The sequence below is a fragment of the Melanotaenia boesemani genome, chromosome 1 (assembly GCF_017639745.1).
Source record: "Melanotaenia boesemani isolate fMelBoe1 chromosome 1, fMelBoe1.pri, whole genome shotgun sequence".
NCBI classification, from domain to species: Eukaryota; Metazoa; Chordata; class Actinopteri; order Atheriniformes; family Melanotaeniidae; genus Melanotaenia; species Melanotaenia boesemani.
Window position 1 is genome coordinate 5,511,460 of NC_055682.1, and position 19,143 is coordinate 5,530,602.

Consider the following 19,143-nt stretch of genomic DNA (forward strand, 5'->3'; position numbering starts at 1 on the left):
TGTTTATTCATGTCAGTCTCCAAAAGTCTTCAGTAATACTAGAAAAATTCGCTAGATTTGTTGCTAGTCACTTAAAAAAGTTGCTAGAGGGGTCTGAAAACTCACTAAATATAGCAGCAAAGTCGCTAAATTGGCAACACTAAGGAATAATAAATTCCCACAAGACCGCCTATTTTCCCACATAAGCCAATCACAGTGGTCGTTCGTCCCCGCTCACACGCACATTGGCTGTTGTCTTCTTCGTTGGTGTTCGTCTCCTTTTCTCGTATTGAAGTTAGTTTGAGTCGGCAAACCACCAGCTAATTTGCCCGTTACTGTGAACTACTGGGCTGAGGAGGGGAGCAGAAGTTTGTTAGCGACAAAATAAATTTCTATTATTACTACTACAAGAAAAAGACCAGCAAATATTTTGGTCGCCATTGTAGAGTAGATGAAAAATTCACTCGTCAGGAAAACATCACTGACTCCCTCCTCAAGGAGGGAAATCCCTTAAAAGGCAATTGCAAAATAAGTTGGATGCTCTCAAATTGCTGCATCAAAGCACATCAGTAAAAAGTTGGGGAAGGGAAAAGTGTGGAAGAAAAAGGTGGAACAACCAGCAGGAATGACTGCAGCCTGGAGAGGATGGTCAGGAAAAGGCCATTTAAAAATGTGGGGGAGCTTCACAAGGAGTGGACTGAGGCTGGAGTTAGTGCTTCGAGGGCCACCACACACAGACGGATCCTGGACCTGGGCTTCATATGTTATATTCCTCTTAGCAAGCAAAAGAACAAAGGAGCTGGTCTGTTGAGTAGTGGTCCAAAGTGCTCTTTTCTGATGAGGCTAATTTTGCATCTTATTTAGAAATCAAGGTCCCAGAGTCTGGAGGAAGAATGGAGAGGCAACAGTCCAAGACAGTATGAGTTTTCCAGTCTGTGTTGATTTGGGGTGCCATGTCATCTGCTGGTGTTGGTTCAATGTGCATTATTAAGTCCAGAGTCAACGCAGTGCCCACACTGTCAAAAGAACCGGAACCTGGTTCAATGACCAAGTGATTGAACAGCAAACTGTCCTTACTTGAACCCCATAAAAAATCTATGGGGTATTACCAAGAGAAATAATGCAGAGCTGAAGGCTGCTATTGAAGCATCCTGGTCTTCCATTACACCCCAGCAGGGCCACAGGCTGATAACATCCATGTCATGCCACATTGATTGATATTTCTTTATTTTGGACAAAAAGTAACACAAATTAATTAATCACAGATTAAAGAAAAAAAACAACTGCTACAGAGTCTGAAAAGAAGCAGGTTGAAGTAAAAAAAAAACTTATTTATTCCTGCCTCCCTTATAATTTTATCTTTCTTACACATTAATCCCTTAATTGTCAGTTTTCCTTATTTTATTTTATGTTTTTTAAGAAAAAATAAACCCAGACATGCACGCATACATACTCGTACATTGAGGTAGTAAAAAGGGGCTCAAACCAAGTACTGAGTTCATATGTGCGACTATACTCTCAGATGGTCAACATTTCTGTATTTAATATCCCTTTTTTTATTTCATGTAATATTCTGAGATGTTCTTGAGATGTTTTTTGGGGTTTTCATAAGCTGTAAGCCATAATCAAAATGATAAGATTTTATCATTTTAAGATAATCATAATCGAATCGTCAGACTAGTGAAGATGTCCCACTAGTGTAATCTGTCACTCCCACACACAAGCACATGCAAGAGAGGTTTGATTTCTTTTGTTCTGTTCTTATTTGTCGACAGTTTGTTGAAAAGTTTAATATTCAGTGCCGAAAAGATGTTTATTAAATTTCTTATGCTAAGCAAATGTAATTATTATTGAATAGAGAATAAAAGTAGAAAAATACATTCTAAAAGTTGATGTTTCTTTACATATTTGTAGTATTGTCTGTGGGTTTGGGGTTCCCCCGCCAGAAGCTAATACTGTTTGGGGGGCATTGGCATGGAAACGTTGGGGTATTTATTCTTTCTGTCAGGCATTAACATATTTTATGTCTTATACAACTGAATTCCTTCAAGTTTTTCTTTTATTAGACAATATAGTGAATTAGAAACAAGCTTCACGTTAAGACAAAGCTTTTTGTTACTATATTGTTAAACAGAAGTCACTGGTATTCACACCACATTCTGAAATAATTGTAGATGATAGCTGTGATATGATTTTAGCTCTGTGCATGAAATTACAGGGAGAAAAAAAATTCTTTCTGTGTAAAGGAGTCAACCGGCCGTCCATGTTTTCCTTTTTGAATGTGTTATCTCAAATCTCAAATTACTAATATTGATTTTAGAAAGAACACAGTGTGCCAGAAAATAGGGCTGGACGATATATTGGATATACTTGATGTTTCCCGAGAAGTTTTACGTGTGATATAAAATGTCTATATTTTGGGAAGTTTGGTACAAACAAACATCAAGTCCAAACTGACATGGCGACGTTTAAAGCTTCTTCATGGGATTTTCTTTGTAGTTTAGCTTCTCTCACTCACAGCAGACAGACGGCTCACTCTCCCGTCCATCCAGCAAACTCTTCTGTGCACATGCACGTTGTTGTTTCAGGGGAGATGGGAAAGAAGCATGGAGTTTGCAGCTAGCTAGCGAGATAGTTAACAAGCGTTAAGAGATGGAAGCTGAATGCAAGACGTCTATTTTAAGTCTTAATTCGCCTCAGAATGACGACAATGACGAGGAAACTGATTGTTCAGCTGTGTGTTTCCTGATGGACATGAAGTTTTTAGTACACGGGAGCAGAAAACTCCTCCACCTGCTCTTATTATTAAATAAAAACGGATCTTAAACCACATATTTTTGTCTGTTTTACAGGTGATTGATGCAACAACTTCCAACGTGCACTCTCTGCCTGCTAATGGGAGTGCAGCTCACCTGTGTGTGCACGTGCCATGTAGAGACATGACATGACGTAATTACAAGTCAACATGAGAATAAGATGAATTAAACCAGGCTGCTTGGATTTTATAATAAAGGGACAGAATATAAACCTGTTCTAGAGGAAAAGGAACCTTAAATTAGGTGCAAAATTAAAATAACCTAAATAAGAAAATATGGTAATATTTTAATGTAAAATAATTAAATGAAAAATATATCAGATTTTGATTAATTATAGAAAATAAAATAAATTTGATCTTCTAGAGTTGGGGGGGGGGGGTTTCTGTTGGGAGGTTGGGGTGCCCCCTAATGTAATGGTCAGGGAAACACTAGTTTTATTAAATGTTTAAAGTGCAGGTCCGTGGTTCAAAATTAAAAGTTTGTTGAAAAGGAAACATCACAAAGATAAATTTCACTGAGCTTACTTAAGTCCTACTGGTGTCTTTTTATGAATAATTATGAATTCCATATTTACACAGTGTTTTAGAGATTTCAAAACATCTGGATGTATATTGTGTATTGGGATAAAGCCAAAAAAGTATTGGGATATCAGTTTTAGGCCATATTACCCAACCCTACCAGAAAGTTGTGAAATTAGCTAATGAACTACTTTTTAAAAACGAGTCGCAGAAGAGGGTTTGACACATTTTTAAACTTAAAGCTCAAATGCATACTCGGCTAATATTGGCTCTTAGATGAGAAGCTAGAGGTTTAACTTGCCGAATATTTGAAAACTTGTTTATGACTTAACATTGAGGGCAGTCAAGTCAGAGAACCAGAGGAGGCATGCTATAGCTGATTTTGTGCAAAATCTGGCAATGTGGCAGCTTCCCACAGAGCCATGCTGACATGAAAACTTTATTTTTAACAGTATTATCAGGGGGGAAAAGTATTTAGTGTACCTGATTCACAACTTTAAATTCTATCTAAATACTTTAAATTCTAGAAATGAACTATGGGGCGGCATGGCTCAGTGGGTAGAGTGGTTGTCCAGAACCCAAAGGTTCCCAGTTTGATCCCAGCCTGATCCCAGCCTGGGGAGCTCATGTCGAGGTGCCCCTGAGCAAGACACCGAACCCCTGATTGCTCCTGATGGGTAGTGGTTGAGCGCCTTGCATGGCAGCTTCCGCCAGGCCCGATTGCTTTTAATCCTTACCTGCATAAAAATAAATAACAGGATATTTTTTAAACTGTGGGGAGGGCTTTACAAAACAAAAAAATATCACAACTTGCGTGTACAACCCCGCCCTGCCCCGGACAAAGTTTCTCATTAAATATGAAATAACTGGGTCAGGTGTTCATTGCACATGAAGACACTGACACAGGTGTAATGGTGTTAGGCTGATAAAGTCGTGGGCTGATCAAACAGGTCAATTTACCACTAAAAGTTGATTTTATATCAGCTTTCAATTACTTCAGGACTTCTTAGTATGAACTGTCGGTGACCCCTGTGAGACCGAACAGCCCAGTCAGTTAAACTAAAGCTGGCCAGGGCACAGCACACACCACCAGGAAACAGCTGGAACTAGAACTAGCTGCTTAAACATTACTCCAGCAACCAGATGACTTAATGTAACCACTTGGGTGACTCTAAAAAAAAAAAACAACCTTGCATTGTACTTCAGACGTCTCTCTGGAGCTTGCAGCAGGTAACTTGCATCCTTGTGAATGTTTGTTGGATAATGTGCAGTGAAGAAGACACTGTTTGTTCAGATATTATTCTTAAAATTAGTAGGGCTGTCAAATAATTAAAAATTTTAGTCAGATTAATTACAGATTACAAATTAATCATGATTAATCACCATTCGCGACTATGCATGAAATATGCCCGTTGGCCGCCCATCAAAACTTTTCTAGACCCACCCCTGCATACCTGAAGTATAAATTCATCTATCGTCAAAGATGTGTGTTGGCTGTTTAAGATTTTACAGCTGTGTCACTAGTAAACATTATTAATACTAAAAAGAAACATGAAATGAAGGCAAATAATATCTAATTGAAATATGCGGCTGTTAACATGTATGGTTCTTCAGCTTCACGTGCCAGCTGTTAAAGTGCCAGGATTTATATTTTGTATTGTAAAAAAATGAAACCACAGTAGGTTTTGGATCAAAAGTGATTGTTTGAAACTGTTCATAATTCCCCCCACTTTGACTAAAGCCTGGGTTCCAGCTAAAGAAAAGCAAACCCAAAGCATGATACTGCCAACACCATGCTTTACTGTGGGTGTAGTGTTCTTTTGAAAATCCAAAGTGGGGTTATTTGTGACAAACAATGGAGTTTACCAAAAAGTTCAACCTTGGTCTTATCAGACCATAATACATTTGGCTTCTCTGATTGGGGGATGTCCAGTTCTTTGCAGTACCACTGTTATCCTATATTTTCTCCATTTTTGATGACTCTATCAACTGTTTACTCTAATATATCCAATGCTGAGTATTTTTTGTGTGTGTGTGTGTGTGTGTGTACCCCTCTGTTAACTGGAGCCTTTGCAATCTCTTGGTGAACAGGAGCTTTTATTATAGCAGGGAGCTGAGTAAATTTTCAGGACAAATCCCGTGAATAAACTTTATCTGGGCCTTAATTTACCTTTTTTTTTTAAAATTGAAGTTTTTTATTAACTTTTCATTTTATATATACATACAAAGAACAAACACACATAACACATAAACATACATAAACAGCACGGTTGTACCCAACAAAATAGAATGGCATATAATCATTTGGTAGTGGAAAGTCTGTCATGAGATCTGATAAATGACATAAAACGACACCATATTTGGCTTGTTTTAACCTGGGCATTATTTACCTTTGCAATTAAAGATTCAAAAGAAGCAGTCTTTGTCATAAGTTTAATCCAATCCTCATTCTGAGGCCTGTGGGGACTTTTCCAATTCCTCAGAATCAATCTTGCAGCCACAAGTCCGAACACTTCTTTTGTAAACCCAGGGGGCCTGAGAGAGCTATTGCCCAGCAGACACAGTTGGGGTGATCTAGGTATGGATAACCCAGTCCGCTTCTCCAGATTTATAATGACTTCAGTCCAAAAAGAAAACACCAAAAGACATTCCCAGAAAACATGAAGATATGTACCAACATTAGTGCCACATTTCCAACATTTATTATCTTGCAGTAGACCCATTTTAAACATTTTTGATGGTGTATAATAATACCGGTGTACAATCTTGTAATGAATAAATTTATTTCTGGCATCTCTTGTAGCCCAGCCTATGTTTGAAATTATATCACTCCATACATCTTCACTAATCACTATATTCAGGTCCCTCTGCCATATTAATCTCAGACTGTTACAAAGCCCTTCTTGTTGTCCTAAAAGTTTTTTTTAAAATACTGATGCAGAATGTAAATTACTAGGCGAGTTTAACCAGTCCTTGATAATATTTTCTTTCTGCACCAGTTTTAGATCAAGGGCAGAGTTCACATTACTCCTGAGTTGTAAATACTTCCAAAAATCCCCTTTATCTGTCATAGTGAAAACTTCTTTTAAAAGACTAAATGGCAAAAATACATCATCCTTGTATAGATTCTCTATTTTTTGTACACCTTTCTCAAGCCATTTACGCCACAAGAATGGAGATTTTCCTTCACGAATTGCCGGATTATTCCAGATTGAGGAATAGAATTGTTTATAAGGGCAGATTCCAAGTATCTTATGTGCTCTGGTCCAGGCCCATTTTGAATGCAGCAAAATTGGGTCCTGCTGCATCGTGCTAATAGATTTTTGAGAGAGGAGCTAAATGACATTAAAAGGAGCTGATAAAACTTTCTCAACCTTAACCCACCCTAGACTCGAATCTGGTGTTTTCCAGTGTCTACTCCATTTACTCATTTCGAATGCAATGTTGTATAGCTCTAAATCTGGAAGTGCCAGACCTCCACTGTCTTTTAAAGCGCATAATTTTTTTAGTCCAATTCTTGGTTTCTTGCCATTCCACAGACAAGTTTTAATTAGTCCATTATATTGTTTAAAAAAAATATTACTAATAGTTATTGGTATCATCATAGATATATAATTAAATTGCGGAACAACAAGCATCTTAATAGTGTTAATTTTCCCCCACAATGTGAGATTGAGCACCTTCCACTGGTCTAGTTTTACCTTGAGTTTTTGTAACAATGGGTCTAAGCTTATAGAAATAATGTTTGTTAAATCAGAGCATAACCTAATACCCAAATATTTCATCCCAGCAGGGATCCATCTGAATTGAACTGGAGAAATAAGGGTCTGAGAACACCCCTTTGACACAGGCATAGCCTCTGATTTCTGCCAGTTTATTTTATAGCCTGAAATATTTGAAAAAGTCTCTATTGTGGAAAGAATGTCCTTAATTTACCTTAATTGTTGACAGGTGTATAGTGTGATTAAAGGTGCTTCAACAAAGAATTTAAGTGGATGCATACTTTTGCAACCAGCTTATTGTACATTTTTAGTTTTTTAGATTTTTATTTATTTTTATTTTTTTATTGAATTTAACAGGTTATAGGTCACAATGAAGATGGGAAATGTTTTGAAATGATTTATTGTGGTCTCATGTGTTAACATCTCAAAAATGTGGCCCTTATAACAGGGATCTATAACTACTTTTTATAACCGCTGTATCACCATGGCAATAAAAGGATGAAGGATGATTTTTGTGATGCAGAACACAGAACTGTAACCCACTCAATAAATTGAGAAAACTAAAGGATATTCAAGAAAACCTTGCTGACAAGGAAAATTAAGTCATCACTGTCAACAACATAAGACTGCAGTTAATGCATATAATTTGATAAATGTTACGCTAATGTAAACATTTTAGTCAAATTGTACTGTTTTCTTTTTTTTTTAATGGATTTGTCTTTTCCTCATAAATCTATTGATACACTCTGATAAGATCAGTTTTTGAGATTCAAATTGTGCCCTTTCGGCAGTCTAAGGAAAACTTGCCCACATTATATTTGACTATTCCTAATCACAGTAAAAACGGCTCTGTTTACCACACCCTGACAGAACAAGCTGGCCTCTGTTTTCTGGCAGGCTTTGTGGCATCTCTTTGTATGCTGCTGGTTGGAAAGCCAGCGTTTCCTTATATGTGTCTATAAAATGTGTTTGTTACTTTTAAAATAATTTCATTAACTGCAGTTCAACTTCAAAATTCAGTTTAAAGAAAATCAGACAATAAGAATATTTGTCTGAGGTTGTTTATGGCACAGACCAAGAAAAGTTTTTTTTATGATTTGTACTTGCCATATTTAGTATGATTTTAATCCATATTTCTTGTACATATGTACAAAAAGAAAACAAATTTTCTTTATAATTTAAAACAATTTTTTTTTTTTTTTTTTTTTTTTTTTAAGGTGTAAGAGGGTTTTTTTTTTTTTTCCCCTTTCCTAATCATGTTGTAGTGCAGGGCTTCTTCATTTGGTCCTACAAGGGCCGCAGCCCTGCAGGTTTTCATTGTGTCCCTGTTCCAACACACGACTTATATTACTGAGAATTTCATAGGCTGTTGGATGTATTTAATTTGAGTGAGGTGTGTTAAAGCAGAGACACATTGAAAATCTGCAAGACCTCAGCCCTTGTAGGACTGAATTCAGTAGTCCTGTTATATAGCACGTTTAGAAAGTATATATTAGACAACATTTAAAGTGTTGCTTAGACAAGTTGCACACATTACTTTCCACATTACGTTTACACATTTCAGGTGGATATTTGATCATTTTCCATTATTATGGACCCCAAGTTCATGTATTTTGTTCCAAAATTGTATGAAAATTCAAATTTTAGCTGATGCAAAGAATCTGCTCATGAACATTTGGTAAATGCACCGATCAGTTTAGAGAATTTGAGCTATTTTACTTCTGTAACATTCCTTTTTACAGGATAGCATTGCAATGTTGTATAAAACACATTAAAGTCTTCATTTTCTTTTGTTTGTGTATTGGGCATTCGTGCACATGAACACATTTATCTAGATAATTCATTATTTGTATACTTTTTAGAGCTGTGTATTATAGGGATTTTTTCTTTTTACCTTATTTGTCTCAATTAGTCATGTTTGTTATTGAAATGCGTAACAATGTCCATATGTGGAATAAATGCTTTAAAATGTAGGCAATTGTAACAGTCAACATATTAATGAATAAACAAGTTTCATGATTTTTACTTTTTTCTTTTTTTTCTTTTTCTTTTCTGAAAACACAGGCTTGTTCTGAAGCCATCCACTGAAACACAGAGATTAATGAGTGGTGGCACCAATGCCAGATTTTACAAGATTTTTATTTAATAATCTTAAAACTAAAGTCTTGAAGCATGCCCATATTTTATTGGTCCTTATGTTTGTTTGTTTTTTCCACCTTTGTTTGTTGAACAGGTGCAGTTTCAGAAGATCCAGCAGCTTCGTTTGTCTCAGTCGCGGGCACAGTACTATGGAGGCTCTCTTCCTAACGTCAATCAAATCGGCAACACCAGCTCTGAATTTCAGGTGGGCTCTCATTACGGTCAAGATATACAGCACCCACACAAACCTTAGATGCAGAATGAGCTGACACATTGCATCAGCAAAGAGCACAATCAGATTGTGGAGTTTTTTTTTTATTTTTTGGAGAGGTTTTATGTCTTCAATTGATAAGCTATTCTAAATGTATTGATGTATTAGTCCTGGACTAGGCTTATGTTGTAGAGAAATAAGGTTTATTTTACAGTTACCAAGGCTAAATATTTTTAATGATTTTTTTCTTCACTAGTTGTATTGTTGCTACCCTCTGAGAATTTGAGGAACTCCAGCCAGAATTTGATAGCTTGATTTGTTTTTTCATTGGCTGCACAGATGCTGTGGCATCTCTCTAAGATGGACTAACTTGGTCTTTGTTTCTAATGATTCATTTTTACTACTTCTCTTAATAGATGGCAGCTGTTATTTGACTACTTAAAACCAAAACCCGTCAACTTGCCGTGCCCCATAGAAATTATTTTACAAGATTTTACAATTCTCAATCTGTAACATTTTACCTGCTGACATGATGCTTGTACGAGGATAATCCCAGGAATTGTTTTGAAAACCGTATTCCTATGATCTCTCAGTAGGCCTTTATACACTACTCAAAACATGCTTACACCTTCAATATCTGGCTTTGCAACATAATGGGATGGTGTTGAATCAACAGATGTGTTTCAGTGACTTGGCGAGAGTTGCAGCTGTTGATTGGTGCCAGCTAGGCACGGCATTACTGGGAACACAACGCCTGGGTGCACTACGTTTTAATGGAGATGCTGCACGTTGGGCTTCAGTAGTGATTTAGCTCACAATAACAGAAACAAGTGTGTACAGACACAATGTCTCATAAAGAAACTGAAACTGACAGGAACAAATCATTAATAAAAAGAAATTAAATTGATTTTTATTTGTCTGCAAGATGGCTAGCAATCCACTTGCACTACTGCTGTGTGGGCTTATATCTGAGATACAGTCAAAAATAATAAAAGATAAATTCAATTAAAAATAAGCAATCAGCATTTTTCTCAATGTTAATCTAAACATTGTGTTAAAATTTAAAGTTGTAGTAATCAGTGCACACATACCTTTTCTTTAAGCAAAGAACAGCACATGGATGTTTTCTTTAAAACTCTGCTTACCTTGAGATTACAATCTGCCAGATTCAAGGTCTTGTTCTTATGCAGGGGTTTCTCAAGGCCAGTTGTCTGATGTGCACTATTACTGCAGATGCAGCTTAAGAGTGTACTCAACCATAAGAAATGCAAAGAAATGTCTCTTCATATGAGTTTCTACCAACTTGGAAAAAGAATAAAATATCAATACATCCTCAGCCTTCTTGCTCAGAATTTCAGTGCTGTATGTGATATAACAAGGCTTTTCTGTAGTACAGTGCTCTGTATATGTGTCAGCTCTCAAAGGAGTCTTGAGATACAGAAGGTCCAAGTAAAGGTGCTCTTGTTACTTTAAAGAATAGCCCTTTGAGGTAGAGCAGTCACAGCGTTGCTAAGCTCACGTCCAGAAATCAATCCCTAGTCTGAGGGAGAAAGCCCCTCTTATTTAGAGCCCATTCATCTTCTTCTCTGGGAACAAAACTTGACAAACTAAATGGCTCCTAGATTCCTCTTGATGATAATTATTTGTTAACTTGTTCGGTTAAATGAATGCAGGCAATTTAATATATTATTTACTTTTACAAAAAAGCATTGCAAAGGACTTGCCTCACTTTACAAGTCCTTTTCAGTCCTCAAATATATATATATATATATATATATATATATTTCAAAAGGACATTAGATAATAATAAGTTTTACTTCATGGCGCCTTTCTACACCCAAGGTCACCGTACACAAAAGGAAAAAATTAAAAAATAAATTACATAAGAGTTAAAAACAGATTAAAAGACATTGAGATAAAAATGACAAAACAGTCAGTTACAAGATTTATGGGGAGTAGGCCAGTTTAAACAGGTGGGTTTTGAGTGCAGATGTGAATGATGGACGAGAATTGATGTTATTCTATATATTCTGTATATATATTATTATTGGGAGTATAATTAGTAGTAATGAGAGCCAACAAATCAAATGACTGTCTCAAGTCCCTGCTCTTTTTCACATAATCTCCTCGCAATGATGCACTAATGCTGGACATTATATTTATGAGGAAAATTATTTTAAAGTAATCTTGTTATAATTAAAGAGAACTGTTTCTTGCATCTTTGTACCTGTCATGTTAATCAGTATTGATTTGTGTTTGTTGAGTGAACATAGAACTATTAATTATTTTAAAACCAAGCAGTAAGGAGGGATTCATGACAAATGTTTCACGCTTGCGCTGCTCAGAGCTGGTGCACTGAGGGAGCATTCACACCACTTTTAGTTCGAATCTAAGTCCGTTTGCTTGGAAAGTCCCTTTGTTTGGGGTATTGTGAAGCGCGAATTTCGGTTCACTTCAAGTAGACCAACTACAGAAAGCGGTCTACAAAGCAAAGTGCATTGTGGATTTAGCGCAAGGCATTGTGGGTAAACACAACCAGCTGCAGCGTCACATTTTTTCCCGTAGAAAAAGTTGTGAAATGTGGTTTCTCAGCCTCTGGGCGCTGCAGTAGCAATGGCTACAGAAATGTGCATAGTAAACATAACTGTGCCATCAAATGAGTCGGAAACGCAGTGTAAAGGTCAGAAAGTTACGTACTGCATCTATATGAAGCGCTTTGGACTCACTGTAGTCTTCTTCCTAAACAATTATGTTTCTGCTGAGAAAGCGACACTGTTACACAAGTGAAGTCACTTATACGCAAACATAGCTACATGTTTTTAACATATCTGTTTTCTTTTTGAACAGTACTTGTTTTTGTGACATTTATAAAAATTGTACCTTCTTGGATTTTGATGTCTCATACAGACATCTCTAGAGACAGACCTGTTTTCACTTCACTGCAGTTATTCTCTCTCTCTCTCTCTCTCTCTCTCTTTCTTTCTTCTGTGGGAATTCCTTAGTTTGGCTTTTATTTTCTATGAATTGGCTTGTATAAACACTGATTATATCACAATAAATTGGCTTGAATTAATTTTGTCTGTAAAGTTTCCTGAGATGACTTTGTTATAAATTGGTGCTATGCAAATAAAGCTGAATTAATGAATCAATTAATTTGAATTAATGAATAAAATTTTCAGAGCATCAGTGTCAAATTAGATATATTAGTCCTGCTGTTTATGCAGACATTATACGTCTGTGCTGTCTGCTTTGTGTAGGAAAAGGCGTTATGCACCAAATGGTGAAAAGAAAACTTGTAATGTGTTTTTCAATAACATGAGCTGTCAGAATTTTCTGGAAAGCAGGTTAATGGTGACATAAAGACCCATCGCTGCTGTTCATGTCTGTCCATTAATGTAACTGCAGCAGTTCAGACTTGTGCCGTGTGATGTTACTTGATTTGAGCTAATGTGACTGCCATCTGAAATTATTACAGAAAGTCATGGGGATGCTCAGTTAGACGTCATACAGAGAAGTTTGACTTCAGGCAGATTAACTGAGAGCTGCATGTGTATAAAGGGGTTTAATTTTCATGTTACTCTGGGCACTTTTTGTTTTATTTTTTTATTAAGTGTCATACAAATAATTACAATTTGTGATTTGTTTCTATTCATTTTTTTCTGGCATTATTCTATGAACTTGATTAGAAATTTGATTATTTACCTTTGGGAAACTGCTGTTATATGTCTGATATGAGCATTCATCACCTCTCTTTCACAGGGTGGCTTCCATTCAGGGTTGGACTCCGTCAGAGGAACCCGCCACCATGGGCTTGTTGAGAGGGTCCACAGGGACCGCAATCGCATTAACTCGCCCCATCGGCGACCCATTGACAAGCACGGACGGCAGATATCCTTTCAAACCTGATTCGATGACAGTGGGAGATTTCTCAAACACGTGTGTGTGATGCAGACGTTGTCATCGTGAAAGGTTAATAAGCGATGTGTAAGCAGGGGCCGTGCCCTCCAGGTGGATGCTTGTGTTTTTGTGTGTGTGTGTTTATGGTGTAATTTCAAATGTGATAACACTTACTTGTGTAGTCAGCTGTTTCGAAGCCTCAGGAGCAGGGTTAGACATTAGGATAATTTAAAATGTGACGCAGAAATGCTGCTCTTTTCTGAGGTTTAATGGACATTGGCAGTTGGAGTCTCAGTCCATGCTCCTGATGCACAGTCAGCACTTAAACTCTTAGCTACGCCCTTCACTAGCCATTTCCCCAGAGTCTCCTTAGAACTGGAGTAAGAGCAGAAACATCTTTTTTTTTATTTTTTTTTGTTTGTTGATTTAATCTGGGCTTTCTATGATCGTATAAACTACATTAATACACACGTGTATTACATAAACTTTCTACCGTCTGCAGTTCACAGCTACTCACTATCAGTGTTGTAGTTAAATGTGAAATGTTGAATGTAGACTTTTTAAAAATCGTTTCTAAATTTGAAATATTGTCATGAAAGTGAAACCTAATTAAGATGCTGCTTCAAGCTGTACAAGTTTGATTGTTTTGCATAAAATGTACATGTGTTTTCTCAGATGACTGAGTGCAGTGCAGTCCTGTTTCCAAACTGGCATCGTAATGAAAGAATGAATAAAAAACGTTAGTCTCTAATGATATGTATTGATCATAATGATAAATTTTGAATTAATAATGAATTATTCTAGCCATTTTGTTGGTGATGCTCCATGAACAGTAACATGAAGCACAACTCCATTCACTGCATGCCCCCGCTTAGTGTTTTGAAGAATGGATTTGTTATTGTTTATGTTTTGTTTTCTCTGCCTTGGGACAGAGATAATGATTCAGCGACCTATTGTGTAACATGGCTTAAGAGGAGTTCGTTCTGTGTATGATGTCATATGAACGAATATTTCTGGCATACAATCAGAAACAGAAATGGTTTTGAAATGTAATGCCTGTTGACAAAAATCAGCTAAAACTTATCCGCATTTGCTTCCCTTTCATTGCAATCTAATTGGGATCCAGCTGAGCCTACCAGCTGCAAGCAGGATCATCTACAGTACGATGGAGTTTTATTGAATTATGACAACAGGGAGCAGCACGGCACATTGAAATGTGTATCATGTTAAAAAAGCATGTTTGACACATATGTTATGGCTTCTGTTAAAAGTTATTATGAAGCTTTGATCGGTCAATGAAATTTTTATGTATATATACATATATATTTACTTTTTCCAGTAGTGTGTGACATGCACCTTTTGGGGTCAACAACTGTAGCTCTTAATCAGGAAGCTCTTAATCCAGTTGGAGTAGATTGTTCTCTCTTGTGTTTGGAGAAAGCTCAGTAGTAGTAGTTCCACTTTGTTTTCAAAAGGCTCATCCCATGTTTTGTGTTAGAACTGATAATTGGCAAAAGGCCTCCAGGCTTTAGAAATCTACTTCAGTACTGATAAGACTGTAACTGAGACCTAAGCAGATGTCACTTGGAACAGTGATTGTCCTTTTGCAGCTTTGCTTTGTCTTGTTTTAACACTACTCTTATGCTTCAGCCCTAAGAGGTGATTGTTTGCAGAACAGGGAAGCTCAGCTTGCAAATGTGAAAATAATAATATTCAGCAAGACAAAACACCACCTTCCTCATGTCTTACCTTTCCATGCACAGTCTTGAGAGCTCAGCTTCAGCATTCAGCACTAAATCAGATTGTGCTCTTACTTTTTCATTTGATATTTGAGGTAGTTGTAGTGTTTAAAGTCCTTTTTTAATGTTATGAGACTTTAGAAACAGTAAAGTCTTACTTTTCTGCTTTTTGTCAGAAGAACACACCCTTTTATTTCTTTGAAATAAAATGTCAGGGTTAGAATTCCTTTGCTGTAAATTTGTCCTCATTATCCTCCATTTCTTTTCCTCTGATGATGACAATAATACTTGTGTGTTTTAAACCTCTAATTTCCTTAACAAAAACCTACATAGAGAGCTCTCCGTATGGCGCAGTGTACCTCTCTCCACCTCCGGACAACAGCTGGAGAAGGTGAGTAGCTCCTCTGTTGAGATCCTGACAGAATGCTCATTGTCTGTTCTTCTTCCTGTCCCTAGAATATTTTACAGCAGAAACTGTTTCCTCTTGCCAGCTCGTTTCCTGTATAAAGCTTGTGCCAGCCGGTATTTTTTTCTGTAGATCCAGACACCCAGCCATCTTGATCAAACACAAATCAGAGATGTGACTGAGAGGGAAGAGCCGAGTGATGGGTGGAGCTGTTTACCTCTGCTGTTTCTGCAGAAATGCAGTATTAACCCTGGGAAGGCTGCATCTGACTAAAGTTGTTTGACAGATAGCCTTTCATTTTAAAGGTCATGCCCAGCAGCAGTCCTCCCACTGTTAGGGGATTTTGTGTTGTCACTGCCCGGTGAAGCACAATCTCAACCTCAGCTGAAATTCTAACTTTTTGACTACAGAAGATCTGGCCTTGTGAGCCACACAATCTCCTTTTTCCTGTACTGATTGTGCCCACGTAGAGCAGCAGTGAATTGGTAGACTGCTTTCCCTCTGTGTTTACAAAGGAATGAATTATGGGCCTGTGATAAAAAAGCTGAGCCAAACTCCTCCCCACTCACTCTCTGTCAGTATTGCTTTGTCTCTTCACTTATGTTTAGTATGCTGGCTTGGCCGGCTGCCAATCACCCTGCCTTGTCATCTTCCACAGCACTGGCACAGACGCTGGCCAGGCTCAGCGCTGAGCCTACTGTAACAGCTTGTATTGTACAAGTGAACAAGGCCCACACCCTCTCTTTGTTGACAGCACAAAACAGGTTGGCTGACAAATGTCTTAATGGAGCAACCAGACGTCAGTACCTTCGGAGTGGGTTTGAACCTCCCAGAACCATGTGGCATGATGCACTGTAAACTGACTCTCAGGTTTAATTTGAGCGGCACAGCTTTGTTTCAGACTGTCTCTCGATGAATGAAGCAGCATCAAGTCATCTAAACCTAAGTCTGTGAGCACATGTGACAACTGTTCTTTTAATGAAGTCTTTCACCATGAGGACACGTGCAGGCTTTAGCTGAGCCCAGAAATCATACTTATGTAAAATGAAACACTAAACTGATTGGACGAATCATTCTGCAGTAAATACTGTACCTGTAGTTATAGGCTGTACCCTGATTCTATAAAACAGGTTTTCCATTAATAGTCATAATGTTTTACCTTGTATATGCTTTTAATATTTTCTTACAATTTCCCTGAAATTTTTTCTGTGCAAGGCTGTGAAATTTTACAATTAACGTCCACTTCATTCCATTCATGAATGAGGAGTTGCCATAGTAGTGTCACATAAAGACTCCTTTATGTTCGTAACTGCTGTTATGTCAGTCACCGCGCTCCCCTTCAGATTAACTGTTTCTTCTTTTGCACCTCTCCCAACCGTGCTCAACCCTGTCATGTCTCTGCAGGCCAAACCTCCTGCTCCAACCTGCAGCAGATTGTTGTCGCAGTATGCAACAGGGATAAACTTCCCCCTCAGCTGTGGATATTGGCTCACATTGCTGCTAGAGAGATGGATACATGTTGGCTTAAACTGGCCAAGTCCAAAGAGAGGCTAAAGCTATAAAAGCTTGGATAACACCCAAAGCCATGTGCTTAATGTCAGATAATAATAATAATAATAATAATAATGAATATGATGAATGAATAATTAGAATTATGGTATTAAGTGGTATTTGTTCTCTGGGGAAAGTAGAGAAACAAGTAGGGAAAAAAGAAATCATGGTTGCAAAAAAAAAAACCTCAGTGGAGACCAAGTGAAAACAAATAAACTTTCCATAGATGTGCTCTATGGAAAGTTTGGTCTGGGTTATTTCATTGTGTGGTGTTAGTGTTTTTGACTTTCAGTTCATAAGTATTGTTTTCTTTCTGATAATAAGAGTTAGAAAAAGAGCAGTTTTATTTGATTTGCACAGAGTGGTTTTTCATGTGTCACCTTATAAACAAAGTGAGGGGGACTGGGAAATGTTGGGGTCCAAGAAGAGAGCTATTAGCCTACATTTATTAAATTATATGTACAATGGCAAACTTTGATGGACCACGCAAGGCTCGGCATTTATTAATTTGGACGTGAGCGTAGGATACGATGAAATCTCACGACAGCTCTGAGATTGTGTACGCAAGTTTGAGTCAGTGTGGATTTGACGGGCTGCACAGCAGACACTGAAAATAATTCACTACAATTTGAAAAAATGTTAAATACAAACAGAAATCTGTGTTTGCAAACAAACATCTATATTCACTCTCAGAGCATCTCAGCACCCTGCTGGCAAAACCCTTTCACAGAGCAGGACTGCAGGTTCAACGCTGTGCACACAGTGCTTCGGGTTGCTGGATGTGTCTCGGACCAGCGGGGGGGTGCTGTACTCTCCGGAGAAATGGTAAATGGACTTGTACTTATATAGCTCTTTTCCAGTCAGTTTGACCACTAAAAGCGCTTTACACTACTTATCACATTCACCCAATCACACACACATTCACACCCCAACAGGCACATCGGGAGGCAACGTGGGGTTAAGTGTCTTGCCCAAGGACACTTCGGCATGTAGTCAGTGAAAGCCTGGAATCGATCCGCCTACCTACCTTCCGGTCGAAAGACGACTGCTCTTCCTCTTGAGCTACAGAAAGTCTGCGATATAATTCTGTCCTGTGCAGTTCTGCACGATATTGCTTTTGCTATTTGATGGTCCGGCGCAGCCAGAGAAGCAGATGTCCAGGGAACCGAGCCCAGCACAGCCTCCACTGGGGCCTGTACGGAGGAGACAGGAGCTGATCCGTCTTTTCTAGCAAGTAAAGTAGTCTATACCTTAAAGTTGTAAAATTACTCTATTTAATCAGTAGGCTCATGTTCCCCATGTTATGCACTAAAATGTGCAGTTCTTTACTGGACAGGTGAAAATGCTGTAGGCTACCAATTTTCTCTTTTGTAGGCCATTAAAAGTGACTTAATATAACAGAACCTTGAACACAATAATTAAGACAACAGTTAGCGGGTTGAAAAAGTTTTATTCGCTTTTTTTTTTTAAGTTTTCATTGATCTCTTAGCACGTTATTTATATTTTAAAGTGCATAATGTAAATAACTGACTTTCAGTTACTAGACATGGGCTATTATCAAAATTCAAAACAAATAAAACATTAACTGGGTATATATAGGCTATTTATTGAGAATTTTATTCATACCTCAGCTGGAGTCCAACGGTGAGGCCATTAACTGCCTCCATGATCCTCTTCCATGTAGCGTTTTTCTGCACACCTTTGACTCCAGTTTTTAGGCTGCCAAACAGCACCTCGTTATTAGTTTCCACCTCACAAATGAGGGTGTGGATCTCACCTTCCGAAGAGTTTCTCTTTTTTTGGCAGAACGTCTTCTCTACATGGTTTGACCTTACTGGACGAGGCTTCTGGACCATGAATAATTAATAGCATAACTTGTAAGTGGTGATGGATTTCAGCCGCTGCATTTATCATGGCCCGGTCGTTCCTATGCTGGGGTCGGTAAGGTACGAGCGTTTTCATGATTCCTGTGATCAGATGTTCGCTCATTTCCACGTTTGTTTGATAAATGAGGGCCAATGACTCCACGACTTGTTTTCCAAAATTGCTGTGCTGGTGAGCAGTGCCGTATGGCATGGGTGTAATTATCATGGGTTTTGTTCACATGTAGAGACGACATCTGAGTTGAATGTTATTTGAAACATTCTGTACCATGTAAAGTGCTT

General features: G+C 37.8%; 1 protein-coding gene across 4 annotated transcripts in view; it reads left to right on the forward strand.

Annotated features, from left to right (window-relative positions):
- The window catches only part of crtc3 (CREB regulated transcription coactivator 3), a 47,492-nt gene that overhangs the window by 3,403 nt on the left and 24,946 nt on the right, over nt 1-19,143 (forward strand). For all 4 annotated transcript variants that reach the window (XM_041986365.1, XM_041986370.1, XM_041986373.1 and 1 more), the window contains exons 2-4: nt 9,269-9,379; nt 13,145-13,273; nt 15,351-15,412. In XM_041986365.1, coding sequence (XP_041842299.1) covers nt 9,269-9,379; nt 13,145-13,273; nt 15,351-15,412 — 302 coding nt within the window. The remainder of the gene's footprint in view (nt 1-9,268; nt 9,380-13,144; nt 13,274-15,350; nt 15,413-19,143) is intronic.